This window comes from Cetorhinus maximus, chromosome 8 (genome assembly GCF_964194155.1).
Source record: "Cetorhinus maximus chromosome 8, sCetMax3.hap1.1, whole genome shotgun sequence".
Lineage (NCBI taxonomy): Eukaryota > Metazoa > Chordata > Chondrichthyes > Lamniformes > Cetorhinidae > Cetorhinus > Cetorhinus maximus.
Window position 1 is genome coordinate 145,996,658 of NC_135886.1, and position 19,225 is coordinate 146,015,882.

Here is a 19,225-nt window from a genome sequence, read left to right on the forward strand (position 1 = left end):
ATAACTTTGCTCAGTAGTGTGGCACGGAATCAAATGCCTTTTGGAAGTCTGTGTACACCACATCAACAGCATTGCCCTTATCAACACTCTCTTCCCTCTGCAGCATTTTCTGTTTTTACTTCAAATTTCCAGCATCTGGAGTATTTTGATTCTACTGGGAGTGGGAAAGACTACAATTCCCAGAACACTGGAGTTCCTGCGCAAGCGCAGCTGGCGAACAGTCAGGGCGGTGTAGGGCAGTCACGTGGGCCTGGCTTAGCGGAAGGTTGCCCGGCACCGTGCACGCGCCGAGAGAGAGAGGGAGAGGCGAGAGCGCGCTTGCTGAGAGCGCGCGGCCCTCGTGGGCTCCCACTCACTTGCAGCGGCGGCCGAGCCCGAGCGCTTTCCCCCCCGTCCCGTCAACAAACAGGCCGAGGCCCCAAAATGCCCATTTTACTCTTCCTGATAGACACGTCCGCCTCCATGAACCAGCGGACTTACCTGGGAACCACCTTTCTGGACATCGCGAAAGGCGCCGTGGAGATTTTCATGAAGGTAAAGAGGGGAAACAAAGTGAAATTTGAAAGCTAACGGTTCCCGCCCCGCCGGCTGTGTGTGCACTCACACTCACTCCGCTGTCTCTCCTCACAGCTCCGGGCCCGGGACCCCGCCAGCCGCGGCGACAGGTACATGCTGGTGACGTTCGACGAGCCGCCCTACGGCATTAAGGTGAGGGCTCCAGCCGGGGAAGGAGGGGGTTAACCCGGCCGGGAGGCAGGCGGGCCGGCCAGGGCCCGGCCGGTGGGAGTGGGGAAGCCGGGGTGGGAGAGAGCTCGGGGCCGGCGACGAGAGGAGGGGGTGGTGGTGGCGGAGGGGGGAGCCGGAAAACCGGCCCGGGAGGGGAAGGGGGAGCCGGGAAACCGGCCCGGGCCCAACTCTAACATGGCGCCGCTTTCTTTGTATGGCGGCGCCGTGACGTCACCTGCTCATAAACCGGAAGCATCTGAACTCCCGGCCAGGGCTCCCTACCCCCTCCCCCCGGCCCTCCACCATCCCCCCCCCCCCTCCCCCCGCCCTCCGGCTCCCCCCCCCCTCCCCCCCCCTCCCCCCCTCCCCTCCCCCCCTCCCCCCCCCCCTCCCGCCCGGCCCCGGCCCCCCCCCCCGGCCCCCCCCTCCCCCCCCTCCTCCCCCTCCTCCCCTCCCTCCTCCCCCTCCTCCCCCTCCTCCCCCTCCTCCCCTCCTCCCCCTCCCCCCACTCCACCCCCCCCACACCATCCCCTCCCCCACCATCCCCTCCCCCACCATCCCCTCTCTCCCTCCCCCACCATCCCCCTCCCCCTCTGCCTCCCCCTCTTCTCCCTCCCACCATCCCCTCTTCTCCCCCCCCACCGTCCCCTCTTCTCCCCCCCACCGTCCCCTCTTCTCCCCCCCCCACCGTCCCCTCTTGTCCCCCCCCCACCGTCCCCTCTTGTCCCCCCCCCACCGTCCCCTCTTGTCCCCCCCCCACCGTCCCCTCTTCTCCCCCCCCCACCGTCCCCTCTTCTCCCCCCCCCAACCATCCCCTCTTCTCTCCCCCCACCACCATCCCCTCTTCTCTCCCCCCACCACCATCCCCTCTACTCTCCCCCCACCACCATCCCCTCTACTCTCCCCCCACCACCATCCCCTCTTCTCTCCCCCCACCACCATCCCCTCTTCTCTCCCTCCCCACCATCCCCTCTTCTCTCTCCCCCCCCACCATCCCCTCTTCTCTCCCCCCCCCCACCATCCCCTCTTCTCTCCCCCCCCCCACCATCCCCTCTTCTCTCCCCCCCCACCATCCCCTCTTCTCTCCCCCCCATCCCATAAGGCATAGGAGCAGAAATTAGGCCATTCGGCCCATCGAGTCTTCTCCGCCATTCAATCATGGCTGATAAGTTTCTCAACCCCATTCTCCCGCCTTCTCCCCATAACCTTTGATCCCCTTACCAATCAAGAACCTATCTATCTCGCCCTTCCTGAGATTCAGGGCCCACATTTGCTCTCAATATTCTAAATGTGGTCTGACCAGAGCCTTATAAAGCCTCAGCAGCACATCCCTGCTTTTATATTCTAGTCCTCTCGAAATAAATGCCAACATTGCATTTGCCTTCCTAACTACCGACTCAACCTGCAAGTTAACCTTAAGAGAATCTTGGACTAGGACTCCCCAAGTCCCTTTGCACTTCAGATTTCTGAATTCTCTCCCCATTTAGAAAATAGTCTATGCCTCTATTCTTCCTACCAAAGTGCATGTCCTCATACTTGCCCACGTTGTATTCCATCTGCCACTTCTTTGCCCATTCTCCTAATCTGTCCAAATCCTCCTGCACCCTCCCTGCCTCCTCAATACTACCTGTCCCTCCACCTATCTTTGTATCATCTGCAAACTTAGCCAGGATGCCCTCAGTTCCTTCATCTAGATCATTAATGTATAAAGTGAAAAGTTGTGGTCCCAACACTGACCTCTGCAGAACTCCACTAGTCACCGGCCGCCATCCTGAGAAGGACCCCCTTATCCCCACTCTCTGCCTCCTGCCAGACAGCCAATCTTCTATCCATGCTAGTACCTTGCCTCTAACACTATGGGCTCTTATCTTACTGAGCAGCCTCCTGTGTGGCACCTTATCAAAGGCCTTCTGGAAGTCCAAGTAGATAACATCCATTGGCTCTCCTTTGTCTAACCTTCTCGTTACCTCCTCAAAGAATTCTAACAGATTTGCCAGGCATGACTTCCCCTTGGTGAAACCAGGCTGACTTTGCCCAATTTTACCATGCACTTGCAAGTATTCTGAAATCTCATCCTTAATAATGGACTCTAAAATCTTACCAACGAACGAGGTCAGGCTAATCGGCCTGTAATTTCTCTTCTTTTGCCTCACTCTTCTTGTAACAGGGGGGTTACATTAGCGACTTTCCAGTCCTCTGGGACCCTCCCTGACTCGAGTGATTCCTGAAAGATCACCACTAATGTCTCCACTATCTCTTCAGCTATCTCCTTCAGAACTCTGTGGTGTAATCCATCTGGTCCAGGTGATTTATCCACCTTCAGACCTTTCAGTTTTCCTAGCACCTTCTCCTTGGTAATGGTCACCATACTCACCTCTGCCCCCCGACTCTCTTGAACTTTGGGGATGTTACTCGTGTCGTCCACCGTGAAGACCACCATCCCCCCCCGGCCCCCGTCTCTCACTCCCCCCTTAGTGGAGGGATCAATAACCAGGGGGCATAGATTTAAGGTAAGGGGCAGGAGGTTTAGAGGGGATTTGAGGAAAATCTTTTCATCCAGAGGGTGGTTGGAATCTCGAACGCACTGCCTGAGGGGATGGTAGAGGCAGGAACCCTCACAACATTTAAGAAGTATTTAGATGAGCTCTTGAAATGCCATTGCATGCCGGGCTGGAAATTGGGATTAGAATGGATAGATGCTTGATGTCCGGCACGGACACGATGGGCTGAAGGGGCAGTTTCTGTGCTGTATAACTGACTCAATCTGTCGTGGTAAAGGGAAAGTTTACATTTCATCAGCCCGAATTGTTGGATCTGTTTCTGATGGTACAAAGACAGGAAAGCAAGTTGTGAGAAGGATACAAAGGCTGCAAAGGGATATAGATTAGTTAAGTGAGTGGGCAAAAATTTGGCAGATGGAGTATAATGTGGGAAAATGTAGGTTATCCATTTCAGTAGGAAGAATCAAAAAGCAAAATATTAAAATGGAGAGATACTGCAGAATATTGTGGAACAGAAAGTCTGGGTGTCCTTGTGCATGAATTATAAAAAGTCAGCATGCAGGTACAGCAAGTAATTAGGAAGGCAAATGGAACATGGGCCTTTATTGGAAGGGGGATGGAGTATAAAAGTAGGGAAGTCTTGTTAAAAATGTACAGGGGATTGATGCGGCTGTACCTAAAGTATTGTGTTCAGTTTTGGTCTCCTTATTTAAGGATAAATTTATTTGCATTGGAGGCAGTTCAGAGAAAGTTTGCAAGGTTGATACCTGGAACGCGATGGCTTAGTGGTGTTGTCGCTGGATTAGTAATCCAGAGACCCAAGATAATACTCTGGGGTCCTGGGTTTGAATCCTGCCACGGCAGATGGTGGGATTTGAATTCAATAAAAATCTGGAATTAAAAGCCTAATGATGACCATTGTCGATTGTTGTGAAAAACCTGATTCCAGACCAATAACAATGTGGTTGACTCTTTAGTGCCCTCTGAAATGGCCACTCAGTTGTAACAAGCCATGACAAAATCTCAAAAAAAGAATAAAACCGGATGGCCACCCGGCTGCTAGACTGGGTCTGGGGCAGGTGGTAAGGGAACCAACAAGTGGGAAAAACACACTTTACCTCATCCTCACTAACCTGCCTGCCACAGATGCATCTGTCCATGACAGTATCGGCAGGAGTGACCACTGCATAGTCCTTGTGGAGACGAAGTCCCGCCTTCACATTGAGGATACCCTCCATGGTGTTGTGTGGCACTACCACCGTGCTAAAAGGGATAGATTTCGAACAGATCAAGCAACTCAAGACTTGGCAACCATGACACGCTGTGGGCCATCAGCAGCAGCAGAATTGTACTTGAACGCAATGTGTAACCTCATGGCCCGGCATATCCCCCACTCTACCATTACCATCAAGCCAGAGGATCAACCCTGGTTGAATAAGAGTATAGGAGGGCATGCCAGGAGTAGCACCATGCATATCTAAAAATGAAGCGTCAGCCTGGTGAAGCTATAACCCAGGACTACTTGCGTGCCAACAGCACAAGCAGCAAGTGATAGAGCTAAGCAATCCCACAGCCAACGGATCAGATCTAAGCTCTGCAGTCCTGCCACATCCAGTCGTGAATAGTGGTGGACAATTAAACTGCTCACTGGAGGAGGAGGCTCCACAAATATCCCTGTCCTCAATGATGGAGGAACCCAGCACATCAATGCGAAAGATAAGGCTGAAGCATTCACAACCATCTTCAGCCAGAAGTGCCGAGTGGATGATCCATCTCGGCCTCCTCCGGAGGTCCCCAGCATCACAGGTACCAGTCTTCAGCCAATTTTATTCACCCCACATGATCTCAAGAAACAGCTGAAGGCACTGGATACTGCAAAAGCTGTGGGTTCTGACAATATTCTGGCAATTGTACTGAAGACTTTTGCTCCAGAACTTGCCACGCCCCTAGCCAAGCTGTTCCAGTACAGCTACAACACTGGCATCTACCCGGCTATGTAGAAAATTGCCCAGGCATGTCCAGTACACAAAAAGCAGGACAAACCCAACCCTGCCAATTATCGCCCCATCAGTCTACTCTCGATCATCAGTAAAGTAATGGAAGGGGTCAACAACAGTGCTATCAAGCAGCACTTGCTTAGCAATAACCTGCTCACTGACGCTCAGTTTGGGTTCCGCCAGGGCCACTCAGCTCCTGACCTCATTACATGGACAAAAGAGCTGAACTCCTGAGGTGAGGTGAGAGTGACTGCCCTTGACATCAAGGCAGCATTTGACAGAGTGTGGCATCGAGGAGCCCTCGCAAAACTAGAGTCAATGGAAATCGGGTAAAACTTCCTGCTGGTTGGAGCCATACCTAGCACAAGGGAAGGTGGTTGTTGGAGGTCAGTTATCTCAGCTCCAGGACACCACTGCAGGAGTTCCTCAGGGTAGTGTCCTCGGCACAACCATCTTCAGTTGCTTCATCAATGAGTGCAGCTCCCACAATACTGAAGAAGTTTGACACCGTCCTTGACAAAGCAGTGCTCGATTGGCACCACATCCACAAATATTCACTTCCTTCACCACCGACGCACAGTAGCAGCAGTGTGTACCATCTACAAGATGCACTGCAGGAATTCACCAAGGCTCCTTAGACAGCACCTTCCAAACCCACGACCACTACCATCTAGAAAGACAAGGGCAGCGGGTAGATGGGAACACCATCACCTGGAGGTTCCCCTCCAAGTCACTCACCATCCTGACTTGGAAATATATCGCTGTTCCTTCACTGTCGCTGGGTCAAAATCCTGGAACTCCCTCCCTAACAGCACTGTGGGTGTACCTACATCACATAAGGGTGGACAATAAAAATGCTGGCCCAGCCAGCGAAGCCCACATTCCATGAATGCATTAAAAAAAAAGTTGCTTCATGGGAAAGGGTAAGCTGGTTGGACGTTTTGTTACATAGGAAAATGAAATAAATCACCAGATAATCTGGTCTGGTTCTGTTGCTTGAGGGCTAAATCTTGGCTAAGGTACTGGGAGAAATCCTGATTGTATTTTAAAAACATGTCTTTAATGTGAGAAAGATGACTTTTAATGCCCTTTGGAAATTAATTGATTTATCATCTCATTTGAAGGACAAAGCAGTACTCCCTCTGCAGTTCACTGAAGTGTCAGTCCAGGTTCTGCTCTTAGTCGGTGGGAGCTTACGTTTATTTAATGCCTTACCATGTCCTTATAGGACACCCTGACACAATTCACATTTATGAATTAATTTTTGGAGTAGTCCTAGTTGATGTAGGCAAATGTAGGAACATAGGACTTAGAACCAGGAGCAAGCAAGCCATTTGGCCCCTCAAGCTTGCTCTGCCATTTGATAAGATCATGGCTGGTCTTGTTGTGGCCTCAACTTCACTTTCCTCTCCTGTGACAGTTAATTTGTACACAGCCAGATCTGAAAGAACAAATAGCCAGTTAGTTTATTTTAGCTGTTTTTTGTTGAGGCAAGGATATTGGCTAAGATGGTGGCAGCAATTCCAGCTTTTCTGATTGTTCAGATGAACAGGAAAGATCCCATGGCACTATTGGAACAGATAGACATGGACTGGATCATTTCAAGGACAGCATCTCTGACAATGCAGCCGCACTCCAGTGTTAAGCTGAATGGTTAGCTTGGACTGTGTGGTGAAGCCCTGAAATTAAGTAGAAATGAAAAGATTTGTGGATAGTAACTGTTTGATAAACTCAGCAGAGATGTGATGGCAGAATGCTGCAATTATTATGGTTCTATGAATTCTGTGCACAAAGAATTCTTGTTTTGATGGTCTAACGTAACTGCAAAAATATCATGCAGAATTAGAATAATCCAACCTAATTTATTTTTGTCTTGTGTACATTCCTCGAGAAAATGCATCAAAACATAAAGAATTATTGAATCTTGCAGCACAGGAGGAATCCATTTGGTTTCTCATGCCTTTGCAGGCTTTCTCAAGAGTTGTCCAATTTAATTCCACAACTCTGCCTTCTCCCTATAAACTGCAATTTAGTCCTTTTCAAGTACATGTAAAATTGTCTTTCGAAATTTCCTGACATGAGCTTCCTACCACGTATCCACCTCATCACTAAGACCGCCTCTTTCCAACTCTAAGATTGCCTGACTCTTCCCTTGCCTCAGCTCATCTGCTGTTGAAATCTTTATCCTTGCCTTTTTAATCTCTAGACTTTTGACTACTCCAACCTGCCCAGCCTTCTAGGTTCTACCCTTTGTAAACCTGATGTCATTAAAAACTTTGTCCATCGTGTTGTAACTCGCGCCAAATCTTGTTCACCCTTTACCCTTGTGCTCATATATATACATTGACACCCAGTTAACAATGCCTTGATTTTAAAATTCTCATCTTTGTTTATCAATCCCTTCATGGCATCGTCCCTCCCTACCTTTGAATCTCTTCTAGCTCTGCACTCCTCTAATTCTGGCGTCTTGAGCATTCCTGGTTTTTAATTTCTCCACCGTTGGCAGCTGTGCTTTCAGAGGCCTGGACCTTACACTCTGGAATTCCTCCCCATACTGCTCTGCCTTCTTTCCTCTTTTGAAATGTTGGTTAAAATTTTGAGAGCTGTCCCACAGTCTGGTCAGGAGTTTGCCTGACACTGCCATAAACACAAAATCCTATCTTTCAGGTGATGTCCCAGACTCCTCCAACACCCCCCTGGTCCTTTCCCACAAGCAGGACAGAGCCACCAGAGGTGGGTGACGCTGTGCTGAATGTTCAGGAGGGAGCACCCCTAGGACTCTCCACATTAACCCAGGGCCCCATTAAGTCTCTGAATGTACTTTGTGTGCAGCTTGAATGTTCATCATCAATAGTGGCTTGGTGCATTACTGCTGGCCAAGCCTTGAAGGACATAGCTGTCAGATTGGGCCTGTGGCAGGCCATGAAAGAACCTCAATGTGAGGGAAAAACCTACCTGACCACCTCAGCAATCTACCTGTCACAGGTGCATCTCTGACCACTGCTTGGTAATTGTGGAGACAAAGCCCCAACTTCACCCCAGGGACATATTCTATAATGTTGTGTGGCACTGCCACCATGCTAAATGGTGCAGCTTGAGCAGGTGTAACAGCTCATAAGAGGTCATCCACAGGACCTTTTGGCCATCAGCAACAGCAGAATCCTGTTCCACTGCAATCTAACCTCATGACCTGGCATGGCATATCCTTCACTATGTGGAGCTCAGGGCATGAGCACAAAAGACAGGGTTGAACATCTGCAACTATCTTAACCCAGAAGTGCTGAGTTAATGATCCACCTTGCTCACCTGAGATTGCCACCGTCACAGATGCCAGTCTTCAGCCAATTTGATCGACTCCAAGTGATATCAAGGAACATATGAACACACGAATTAGGAGTAGGGGATTTGGCCCCTCAGGACTGCTCTGCCATTCTTTAAGATCATGGCTGATGCCATTGTGGCCTCAACTCCACATTCCGCCTATCCCTGAAAACCTTTGACTCTCTTGTTTGTCAAGAATCCTTCTATCTCTGCCTATCTCAAGAATCTATTTATCTCTGCCAGAATCTATCTGACCCTGCCTCTACTGCTCTCTGAGGAAGAGAGCTCCAAAGACACTCGAACCTCTGAGAGAAAAAATTCTTCTCATCTCTGTCTTAATTGGGAGACCCCTTATTTTTAAACTGTCCCCCCTAGTTCTAGTCTCTCCCACAAGGGGAATGTCCTTTCAGCATCCACCCTGTCAAGTCCCTTCGGATATTATATGTTCCAATAAGATCACCTCCCATTCTTCTAAACTCCAATGGATACAGGCCCAGCCTGTCCGTCCTTTCCTCATAAAATAAACCCCATCCCTGGTATCAGCCAAGTAAATGTTCTCTGAACTGCTAATGCATTTATTTTCTTTCTTAAATAAGGAGACTAAAACTGTATACAGTATTCCAGAAGTGGTCTCACCAATTGTTGCAAAACATCCCTATTTTTATATTCCATTCACCTCGCAATAAAGACCAACATTCCATTTGCCTCCCTAATCACTTGCTGTACCTCCTTACTAACTTTTTGTGATTCATGTACCAAGATACCCAGATCCCTCTGTACTCCGAGTTCTGCAATAATAAAAGCAAAATACTGCCAATGCTGGAGATTTGAAATATAAAAGTGATCCAAAGAAGAGTCCAGCATCCGCAGTTTTTTGCTTTTATCAAAGATGAGTCATATTGGACTCGAAATGTTAACTCTGTTTCTCTCTTCGCAGATGCTGCCAGATCTGCTAAGTTTTTTCTAGTAATTTTTGTTTTTAGTTGAGATCTGCAATCTTGCTCCATTGAAATAATATGCTGTTTCCCTATCCTTCCTGCTAAAGTGGACAAGTTCGCACTTTCCCACATTATACTCCATCTGCCAAATCTTTGCCCATACTCATTTAATCTCTCTTTGACCCTTTGTAGACATCTTATGTCCTCTTCGCAACTTACTTTCCTACCTATCTTTGTGTCGTCAGCAAACTTAGCAACCAGACATTCGGCCCCTTCATCCAGGTCGTTTCTATTAGTTGTAAAAAGTTGAGGCCCCAGCAATGATCCTTGTGGCACTCCACTCATCACATCTTGCCAACCCAAAATGACCCATTTATTCCTACCCTCTCTTTCCTGTTAGTTAACCAATCCTCTATTCCTGCTAATATGTTACCCCCTATACCATGAGCCCTTATTTTGCATTGTAACATTTGAGTGTTGCAGAAAAAAAACATTTTGTGGAAGCTTTTCATCTTGCACTCTTCAAGACAATCACAAGAATACCAATAATAAAAACAAAAAGCTAAAAGCTACTGCGGATGCTGGAAATCCAAAACAAAAACAGAATTACCTGGAAAAACTCAGCAGGTCTGGCAGCATCGGTGGAGAAGAAATCAGTTAACGTTTCGAGCCTTCACGGCCCTTCGGCAGAACCTCTGTTCTGCCGAAGGGCCGTGAAGGCTCGAAACGTTAACTGATTTCTTCTCCACCGATGCTGCCAGACCTGCTGAGTTTTTCCAGGTAATTCTGTTTTTGTTTTGTGACAAGAATACCAATGTCAGGGGGCGCGACAACTTTATACCGTATGAGCAGAGAGTGCTGATTGGTTGGCATGTGGACTCTGATTGGTAGAGATGTTGCCATGGAGAATGCATGTTAATGGTGACTGACAGTTAAGTGCCAAGCATTGTTTGAAGTTTAAACCAGGCAGCTTGACTCTGGTCAAGGCATTGCCCTGAAGAATGAACCAATGAATGGCTGTCACTTATTTTGTTTAGCTGAAAAAGGCAGAATGTGTCTGCAAAGAACGGAGCCCTGTGTATTAATATATGTAGCTTCCAGTACCCGCAAATGCACCACACTGCAAGCCCAACTGACAATCTTAAATTGATTGTCAGTGTAATTCTTAGCACACTGAGGATTATTTAGCAAATGTTGTCCAATCGTATAATCACATCTAATGTTGGACACTGTGTTTTGAGTTTTGCAAGCAAGGGCTGGTTGGATCGGTCTGTACCTTGCCCATTGCGAATAGCAGAGGGGACATGCAGTTTGATCTTTTTTCAGCAAAATGCAAGTAGTAACATTTGGTGTGGCACCTTGTCAAATGCCTCTGGAAATCCAAGTACAGCACATCCACAGGTTCTTCTTTATCCACTTTGTTACTTAAGTGAAATATGACTTCCCTTTCATAAAACCAATCTGACTTTGCCTGATTACATTGAGATTTTCTAAATGCCTCGCTACAACCTCCTTAATAATAGATTCCAGCAATTTCCCTATGACGGATGTTAAGCTAACTGGCCTGTCATTTCTTGCCTTCTGTATCCCTCCTTTCTTGAATAGAGGAGTTACATTAGCTATTTTCCAACCTGATGGGACCTTTCCAGAATCTATGGAACTCTGGAAAATTAAAACCAACGCAGCTACTATATCAGCAGTGACTTCTTTTAAGGCTTTAGGATGAAGTCCACCAGGACCCGGGGACTTGTCAGCCTTTAGCTCTAATAATTTTCTCACTGCCCTTTTCCTGGTGATTGTAAATGTTTTAAGTTCCTCCTTCCTTTTCAATACCAATTCTTTTTTGGATGTTACTTTTATCCTCTACAGCGAAGACCGATGCTAAAGATCTGTTCAATTCATCCACCATTTCCTAATTTTCCATTATATTCCATCTGCCATGTTCTTGCCCATTCATTAAGTCTGTCTAAATTCCCTTGAAGCCGCTTTGCATCTTCCTCACAACACACACTCCCACCTAGCTTTGTGTCATCCATGAACTTGGAAATATTACATTTGGTCCCCACATCCAAATCATTGATATATATTGTGAACAGCTGGGGCCTGAGTACTGATCCTTGTGGTACCCCACTAGCCACAGCCTGCCAGCGCGAGAATGACCCATATATTCCGACTCTGTTTTCTGCCTGTTAGCCAATCCTTAATCCATGCCAGTATATTATCTCCTATCCCCATGTGCTTTAATTTTGCTTACCAAACTCCTGTGGGGGACTTTATCAAAAGCCTTCTGAAAATCCAAGTACACTATGTCCACCGACTCCCCTTTATCAATTCTCGTATCTCATTTATCGTAACATCCTGGGTTCGTCAAACGTGATTTCCCATTGATCAATCCATGTTGACTACCCAGTCAGATCATGATTATCCAAATGTCCATTTATCACATCCTTTATAATAGATTCTAGCATTTTCCCTACTACTGATGTAAGGCCAATGGGTCTGCAATTCCCTGTTTTCTCTCTTCTTCCCTTCTTAATTAGTGAAGTGGCATTTGCAACCTTCCAATCTGCAGGAGCTGTTCCAGAATCTACAGAATTTTGGAAGATAATCACCTGTGCATCCATTATCTCCATAGCAACCTCTTTCAACATTCTGGGATGTAGAATATCAGGTCCCGAGGACTTACCAACCTTCAGCCTCATTAATTTCTCCAAAACAACCTTCTTACTAATACTAATTTCCTTCAGTTCCTTATTTTCCCTAGTCCCTTGGGTCTCTAATTCTGGGAGATTTCTTGTATCTTTCTCAGTGAAGGCAGACACAAAGTAATCATTTAGCTTCTCTGTCATTTCTCTATTCCCCATGAATTCTCCTGACTCTGCCTGTCATGGACCCACATTTGCCTTGGCCAAATGTTTCCTTTTTATGTACGTATATAGAAGCTTTTTCAGTCTGTTTTTGTTTTTTGCTAGATTACATAGGGGAAGCGATGGCGTAGTGGTATTGTCATTGGACTGGTATTCCAGAAACCCAGGGTAATGCTCTGGGGACCCGGGTTCAGATCCCACCAAGGCAGATGGTGGAATTTGAATTCAATAAAAGCCATGAAACCATTGTCGATTGTTCCAAAAGACCCAGGAAAGGAACGCTGTCGTCCTTACCTGGCCTGCATGTGACTCATGTACTCTGGGTGGGGGATATCAGTCACCACTACTGACCGAGCTGGCTGAGCCCTAAATGACATAGCTGCTGGCAGGTGGTGAGGGAAAAACATACCTGACCTCATCCTCACCAACCTGCCGCAGATGCAGTAGGAGTGACCACCGTGCAGTCATTGTGGATACCCTCCATGGTGTTGTTTGGCACTACCACCGTGCTAAATGGGATAGATTTCAAGACTGGGCATCCATGATGCGCTGTGGGCCATCAGCAGAATTGTAGTCGAACACAATCTGTAACCTGTGGCATATCCCCCACTCTACCCACATTAGCATCAAGCCAGGGGATCAACCCTGGTTTAATGAAGAGTGCAGCAATGTGAGGTGTCAATCTGGTGAAGCTATAACACATAGCCAAGTAGCATAAACAGCAAGTGATAGACAGACGGATCAGATCTAAGCTCTGCAGTCCTGCATATCCAGTCGTAAATGGTGGTGGACAATTAAGCAACTCACTGGAGTAGGCTCCACAAAAATCCCCATCCTCAATGATGGAGGAGCCCAGCACAGCAGTGCAAAAGATAAGACTGAAGCATTCGCAACCATCTTCAACCAGAAGTGCTGTGTGGATGATCCATATCTGCCTCCTCCAGATGTCCCTGGCATCATAGGTGCCAGTCTTCAGCCAATTCGATTTAGTCAACATAATATCAAGAAATGGCTGAAGGCACTGAATACTGCAAAGGCTGTGGGCCCTGACAATATTCTGGCAATAGTACTGAAGACTTGTGCTCCAGAACTTGCCGTGTCTCTAGCCAAGCTGTTTCATTACAGCTACAACACTGGCATCTACCTGGCCATGTGGAAAATTGCCCAGGTATGTCCTGTACACAAAAAACAGGACAAATCCAACCCAGCCAATTACCACCCCATCAGTCTACTCTCCATCATCAGTAAAGTAATGGAAGGGGTCATCAACAGTGCTATCAAGTGGCACTTGCTTAGCAATAACCTGCTCACTGATGCCCAGTTTAGGTTTTGCCTGAGCCATTCAGCTCCTGACCTCATTACAGCCTTTGTTCAAACATGGATGAAAGAGCTGAACTATCGAGATAAGGTGAGAGTGAGTGCCCTTGACATTAAGGCAGCGTTTGACCGAGTGTGGCATCAAGGAGCCCTAGCAAAACTGGAGTAAATGGGAATCGGGGAAAACTCTCCACTGGTTGGAGTCATACCCAGCACAAGGAAAGATGGTTGTGATTGTTGGAGGTCAGTCATCTCAGCTCCAGGACATCACTGCAAGAGTTCCTCAGGGTAGTGTCTTAGGCTCAACCATCTTCAGCTGCTTCATCAATGACCTTCCTTCCATCATATGGTCCGAAGTGGGGATGTTCGCTGATTGCACAATGTTCACCATTCACGACTTCTTAGGTACTGAAGCAGTCTATGTCCAAACGCAGCAAGACAACATCCAGGCTTAGGCTGACAAGTGGCAAGTAACATTTGCGCCACACAAGTGTCAGGCAATGACCATCTTCAACAAGAGAGAATCCAACCATCGCTCCTTGATGTTCAATGGCATTGCCATCACTAAGTCCCCCACAATCAACATCCTGAAACTGAACTGGACTAGCCATATAAATACTGTGGCTACAAGAGCAGGTCAGAGACTAGGAATCGTGCGACGAGTAACTCACTTCTTGACTCCCCAAAACTTGTCCACCATCTACAAAGCATAAGTCAGGAGTGTGATGGAATACTCCTCGCTTGCCTGGATGAGTGCAGCTCCCACAACACTGAAGAAGCTTGACACCGTCCAGAACAAAGCAGTCTGCTTGATTGGCACCAAATCCACAAAAATTCACTCCCTCCACCACAGACGCACAGTAGCAGCAGTGTGTACCATCTACAAGATGCACTGCAGGAATTCACCAAGGCTCCTTAGGCAGCACCTTCCAAACCCACGGCCACTACTACCTAGAAGGACAAGGGCAGCAGATAGATGGGAACACCGCCACCTGGAAGTTCCCCTCCAAGTCACAAACCATCCTGACTTGGAAATATATCGCCATTCCTTCACTGTCGCTGGGTCAAAGTCCCGGAACTTCTTTGCTTCCTAACAGCACAATGGGTGTACCTGCAGCGGTTCAAGAAGGCAGCTCACCACCATCTTCTCAAGGGTGACTAGAGATGGGCAATAAATGCTAGCCCAGCCAGCGAAGCCCACATCCCGTGAATGAATATTAAGAAAAGAACATTTATATTCTGTTCCCCCTTTCTTCATCAGTTTCTTGGTCCTTCTTTGCTGTTTTCTAAAATCCTCCCAATCCTCAGATTTACTACTGTTTCTGGCAACTTTATGGGCCTTTTCTTTTAATCTTATACAATCCTTAACTCCCTTTGTAATCCACAGTTGACTGGGTTTTTGTGCCTTGAAGGAATGTTTAGTTCTTTAATTCTTTATCCTTTAAAGACCATCCTTTGTCTATGTACCATCATACCTTTTAGTGTATTTTCCCAATCCACCTCAGCCAACTTGCCCCTCCTACCTTCGTTATTTCCTTTGTTCAAACTTAACACCCTGGCTTCAGATTGAACTACCTCACTTTCAAACATAGTATGAAATTCTATCATATTATGGTCACTCATCCCTAAGATTATTAATTTGCCCTTTCTCGATACAAAGTACTAGATCCAAAATAGCCTATTCTCTAGTTGGTTCCTCAACATCCTGCTTTAGAAAACCATCCTCAACACACTCCAGAAACTCATCCTCCACAGCATTAGTGCTCATTAGATTTACCCAGTCTGTATGCAGATTGAAGTCACCCATGATTACTGTATTACCCATGCTACATGCTTCTCTAATCTCCTGATTAGTACCATTCCTCACCCTACCACTACTGTTTGGTGGCTTATGAACAACTCCGACCAATGCCCCTTGCTGTTCCTTCTCTCCACTCAAACAGATTCCACATTTTGTTCTTCTGATCTGAATTCCCCCCATTACTAATGTACTGATCCCATCCCTTATTATCAGTGTAACACCACCTCCTTTTTCATTTTGCCTGTCCTTCCTTAATGTTGAATATCCTTGAATATGCAGTTCCCAGTCTTGGTCACCCTATAGCCACATTTCTGTAGTGGCATTTAGATCATACCCATTTACCTCTATTTTTTTACCTTTAAATCATTTACCTTGTTGTGAATGCTGTGTGCTTTCAGGAGAGTGCACTTAGCTTTGTCTTTTTGAGATTATTCTGCATTCTAAGCCTAGTTGATGCCTGCCTTATAATTTCACTTGCTAGTTTTCTACTCCCCATTGCCAGCCTTACTTCCTTCCAATTTGAGCTACCCCTCGGGTTCCCACCCCTCGCCAGCCTTCCCCAACAGCTCCAGCAAATCTCCCTGCGAGGATATTAGTCCCAGTCTTGTTAAGATGTAACCGGCCCATCTTGCACAGGTCCCACATACCCCAGAACCGGTCCCAATACCTCAGAAATCTGACGCCCTTCCTCCTTCTCCAGTTCTCCAACCAAGTGTTCAATTGATCAACCCTCCTATTCCTATGCTCACTAACATGTGGCACTGGCAGTTATCCTGAGATTAGTGCTCGAGATCCAGCTTTTTAATTCTCTTCCTAACTCCCTAAAATCTGTTTTAAGGTCCTCATCCCTCTTCCTATCTATGTCATTGATACCAGTGTGGATCATGACTTCTGGCTGTTCACCCTCCCTCTGAAGGATGCCCTGCAGCCGCTCTGTGACATCCTTGACCCTGGCACCAAGGAGGCAACATACCATCCTGGAGTCACGTTTACTGCTGCAGAAATACTTGCCTGGTCCCAATTATCGAATCCCCTATCTTTCCTCCCTTCCTGTGCATCCGAATCACCCATGGTGCCATGGACTTTGCTGTGACTGCACTTTCCTGAGGAACTATCGCCCTCACCAGTGTCCAAAATGGAAAACCGATTAGCAAACAAGATAGAAATATAGGAAATAGGAGCAGAAGTAGGCCAGTTGGCCCTTCGAACCTGCTTCACCATTCAATATGACTATGGCTGATCCCCTATCTCAATGCCATACTCCCACTCTCTCCCCATACCCTTTGATGCCATTAGAGTCTAGAAATCTATCTATTTCCTCCTCAAATATATTCAGTGACTTGACCTTACAGCCATCTGTGGTAGAGAATTCCACAGGTTCACCACCCTCGTGAAGAAGTTTCTCCTCACCTCAGTCCTAAATGGTCTACCCCATAACCTGAGACTGTGACCCCTTGTTCTACACCACGCAACCAGAGGAAACCATCTCTGCATCCAGTCTGTCTATCCCTGTCAGAATTTTATACGTTTCAATGAGATCCCCTCTCATTTTTCATACGCCAGTGAATACAGGCCTAGTCAGCCCAATCTCGCCTCAAATGACAATCCTGCCATCCCAGGAATCAGTCTGGTGAACCTTCACTGCACTCCCTCAATGGCAAGTATATCCTTCCTTAGGTAAGGAGACCAAAACTGCACACAATACTCCAGGTGTAGTCTCACCAAGGCCCTGTACAGCTGCAGTAAGACAACCTTGCTCCTGTACTCAAGTCCTCTCGCAATGAAGGCCAACATACCATTTGCCTTAACTGCTTGCTGCACCTGCATGTTTCCTTTCAGTGATTGGTGTACAAGGACACTCAGGTCTCTTTGTACATCAACATTTCCAATCTATCACCATTTAATTAATACTCTGCTATTCTGTTTTTCATACCGAAGTGGATAACTTCACACTTATCCACATTACACTGCATCTGCCATGTATTTGCCCACTCACTCAACCTGTCTAAATCGCCTTGAACCTCTTAACACCCTCCTCATCATTCACATTCCCACCAAATTTTGTGTTGTCAGCAAACTTGGAAATGTTACATTTGGTTTCCTCATCCAAATTATTGATATATACTGTGAATAGCTGGGGCTCAAGCACTGATCCCTGCAGGTACCCCTCTAGTCACTACCTACCACTCAGAAAAAGATCCATTTATTCCTGCTTTCTGTTTCCTGTCTGCTAACCAATTCTTGATCCATGCCAATATATTACCCCCAAACCCATGTGCTTTAATTTTACACACTAACCTCTTAAGTGGGACTTTATCAAAAGCTTTCTGAAAATCCAAATACACCACATCCACTGGCTTTTCCTTATCTATTCTACTAGTTACGTCCTCAAAAAAAACTCCAGTAGGTTTGTCAAACATGATTTCCCTTCCATAAATCCATATTGACTTTGTCTAATCCTGTTGATATTTTCTAATTGTCCTGTTATCACATCCTTTATAATAGACTGTAGCATTTTCCCTACTACTGAGGTTAGGCTAACTGGTCTGTAATTCACTGTTTTCGCCCTCCTTTTTTACATAGTGACAGTTTACATTTGCCACCCTCCAATCTGCCGGGACTGTTCTAGAATCTACAGAATTTTGGAAGATGACAACTAACACAACCACTATTTCCATGGCCACCTCCTTTAATACCCAAGGATGTAGATTATCGGGCCCTGGGGATTTATCAGCTAACAGTCCCATTAATTTCTCCAACATTATTGTTTTAGTAATATTAATTTCCTTCAATTCCCCCTTCTCACAAGACCCTTGGTTCCCTAGCATTTCTGGGAAGTTATTTGTGCCTTCCCCCGTGAAGACAGAACTAAAGTAGTTGTTTCATTGCTCTGCCATTTCCTTGTTCTATTATTATAGAATAATTATTATTATAAATTAAAGTTATTATAAATTCTCCTGTTTCGGACTGTAGGGGACCTACATTTGCCTTCACTAATCTTTTTCTTTTTACATACTTACAGAAGCCTTTACAGTCTGCTTTTATGTTCCTTGCAAGTTTACTCTCATACTCTATTTTTCCCCTCTTAATTAATCTCTTGGTCCCCCTTTGCTGAATTCTAAACTGCTTCCAGTCCTCAGGCTTGCTACTTTTTCTAGCCACTTTATATGGCTCCTCTTTGGATTTAATACTATCCTTAATTTCCTTTGTTAGCCATGGTGGGGCCGCTTTGCCTATTGTGTTTTTGTGCCAGAAGGGAATACATAGCTGTTGCAATACATATATTTATTCCTTAAATATTAGCCATTGTCTATCCACTGTCATGCCTTTTAATGAAGTTCCCCAATCTATCTTGGCCAACTCACACCTCATACCTTCGTAGTTTCCTTTAAGAGTTGGAACCCTAGTTTCAGATCGGACTACTTCACTTTCCATTGTAATGAAGAATTCCATCATGTTCTGGTCACTGTTCTCTAAAGGACCCCACACAAAAAGGTTATTAATTAACCGCTTCTTGTTGTACAGTACCAAATCTAGGATAGCCTGTTCCCTTGATGGTTCTTCGACTTGCTGGCCTGAAAAACCATCTCATACACAGTCCAGGGATTCATCCGCCACGTTGCTAATTTGGTTTGCCCAGCCTATATATAGATTAAAGTCGCCCATGATTACTGGAGCACCCTTGTTACATGCATCTCTAATTTCCTGTTTAATGCCATCCCTACCTTATCATAAAAACTCAGCAAGTCTGGCAGCA

At 46.4% G+C, this 19,225-nt stretch overlaps 1 protein-coding gene across 2 annotated transcripts in view; it reads left to right on the forward strand.

The window, feature by feature from the left end:
* The first annotated feature begins 298 nt into the window (after window positions 1-298).
* The window catches only part of ints6l (integrator complex subunit 6 like), a 197,686-nt gene continuing 178,759 nt past the window's right edge, over window positions 299-19,225 (forward strand). For both annotated transcript variants that reach the window (XR_013577382.1, XM_078547714.1), the window contains exons 1-2: window positions 299-534; window positions 631-708. Coding sequence is in view for 1 of the 2 variants with exons in the window: in XM_078547714.1 (XP_078403840.1) it covers window positions 424-534; window positions 631-708 (189 nt within the window). In the remaining variant the exon portion in view is untranslated. The remainder of the gene's footprint in view (window positions 535-630; window positions 709-19,225) is intronic.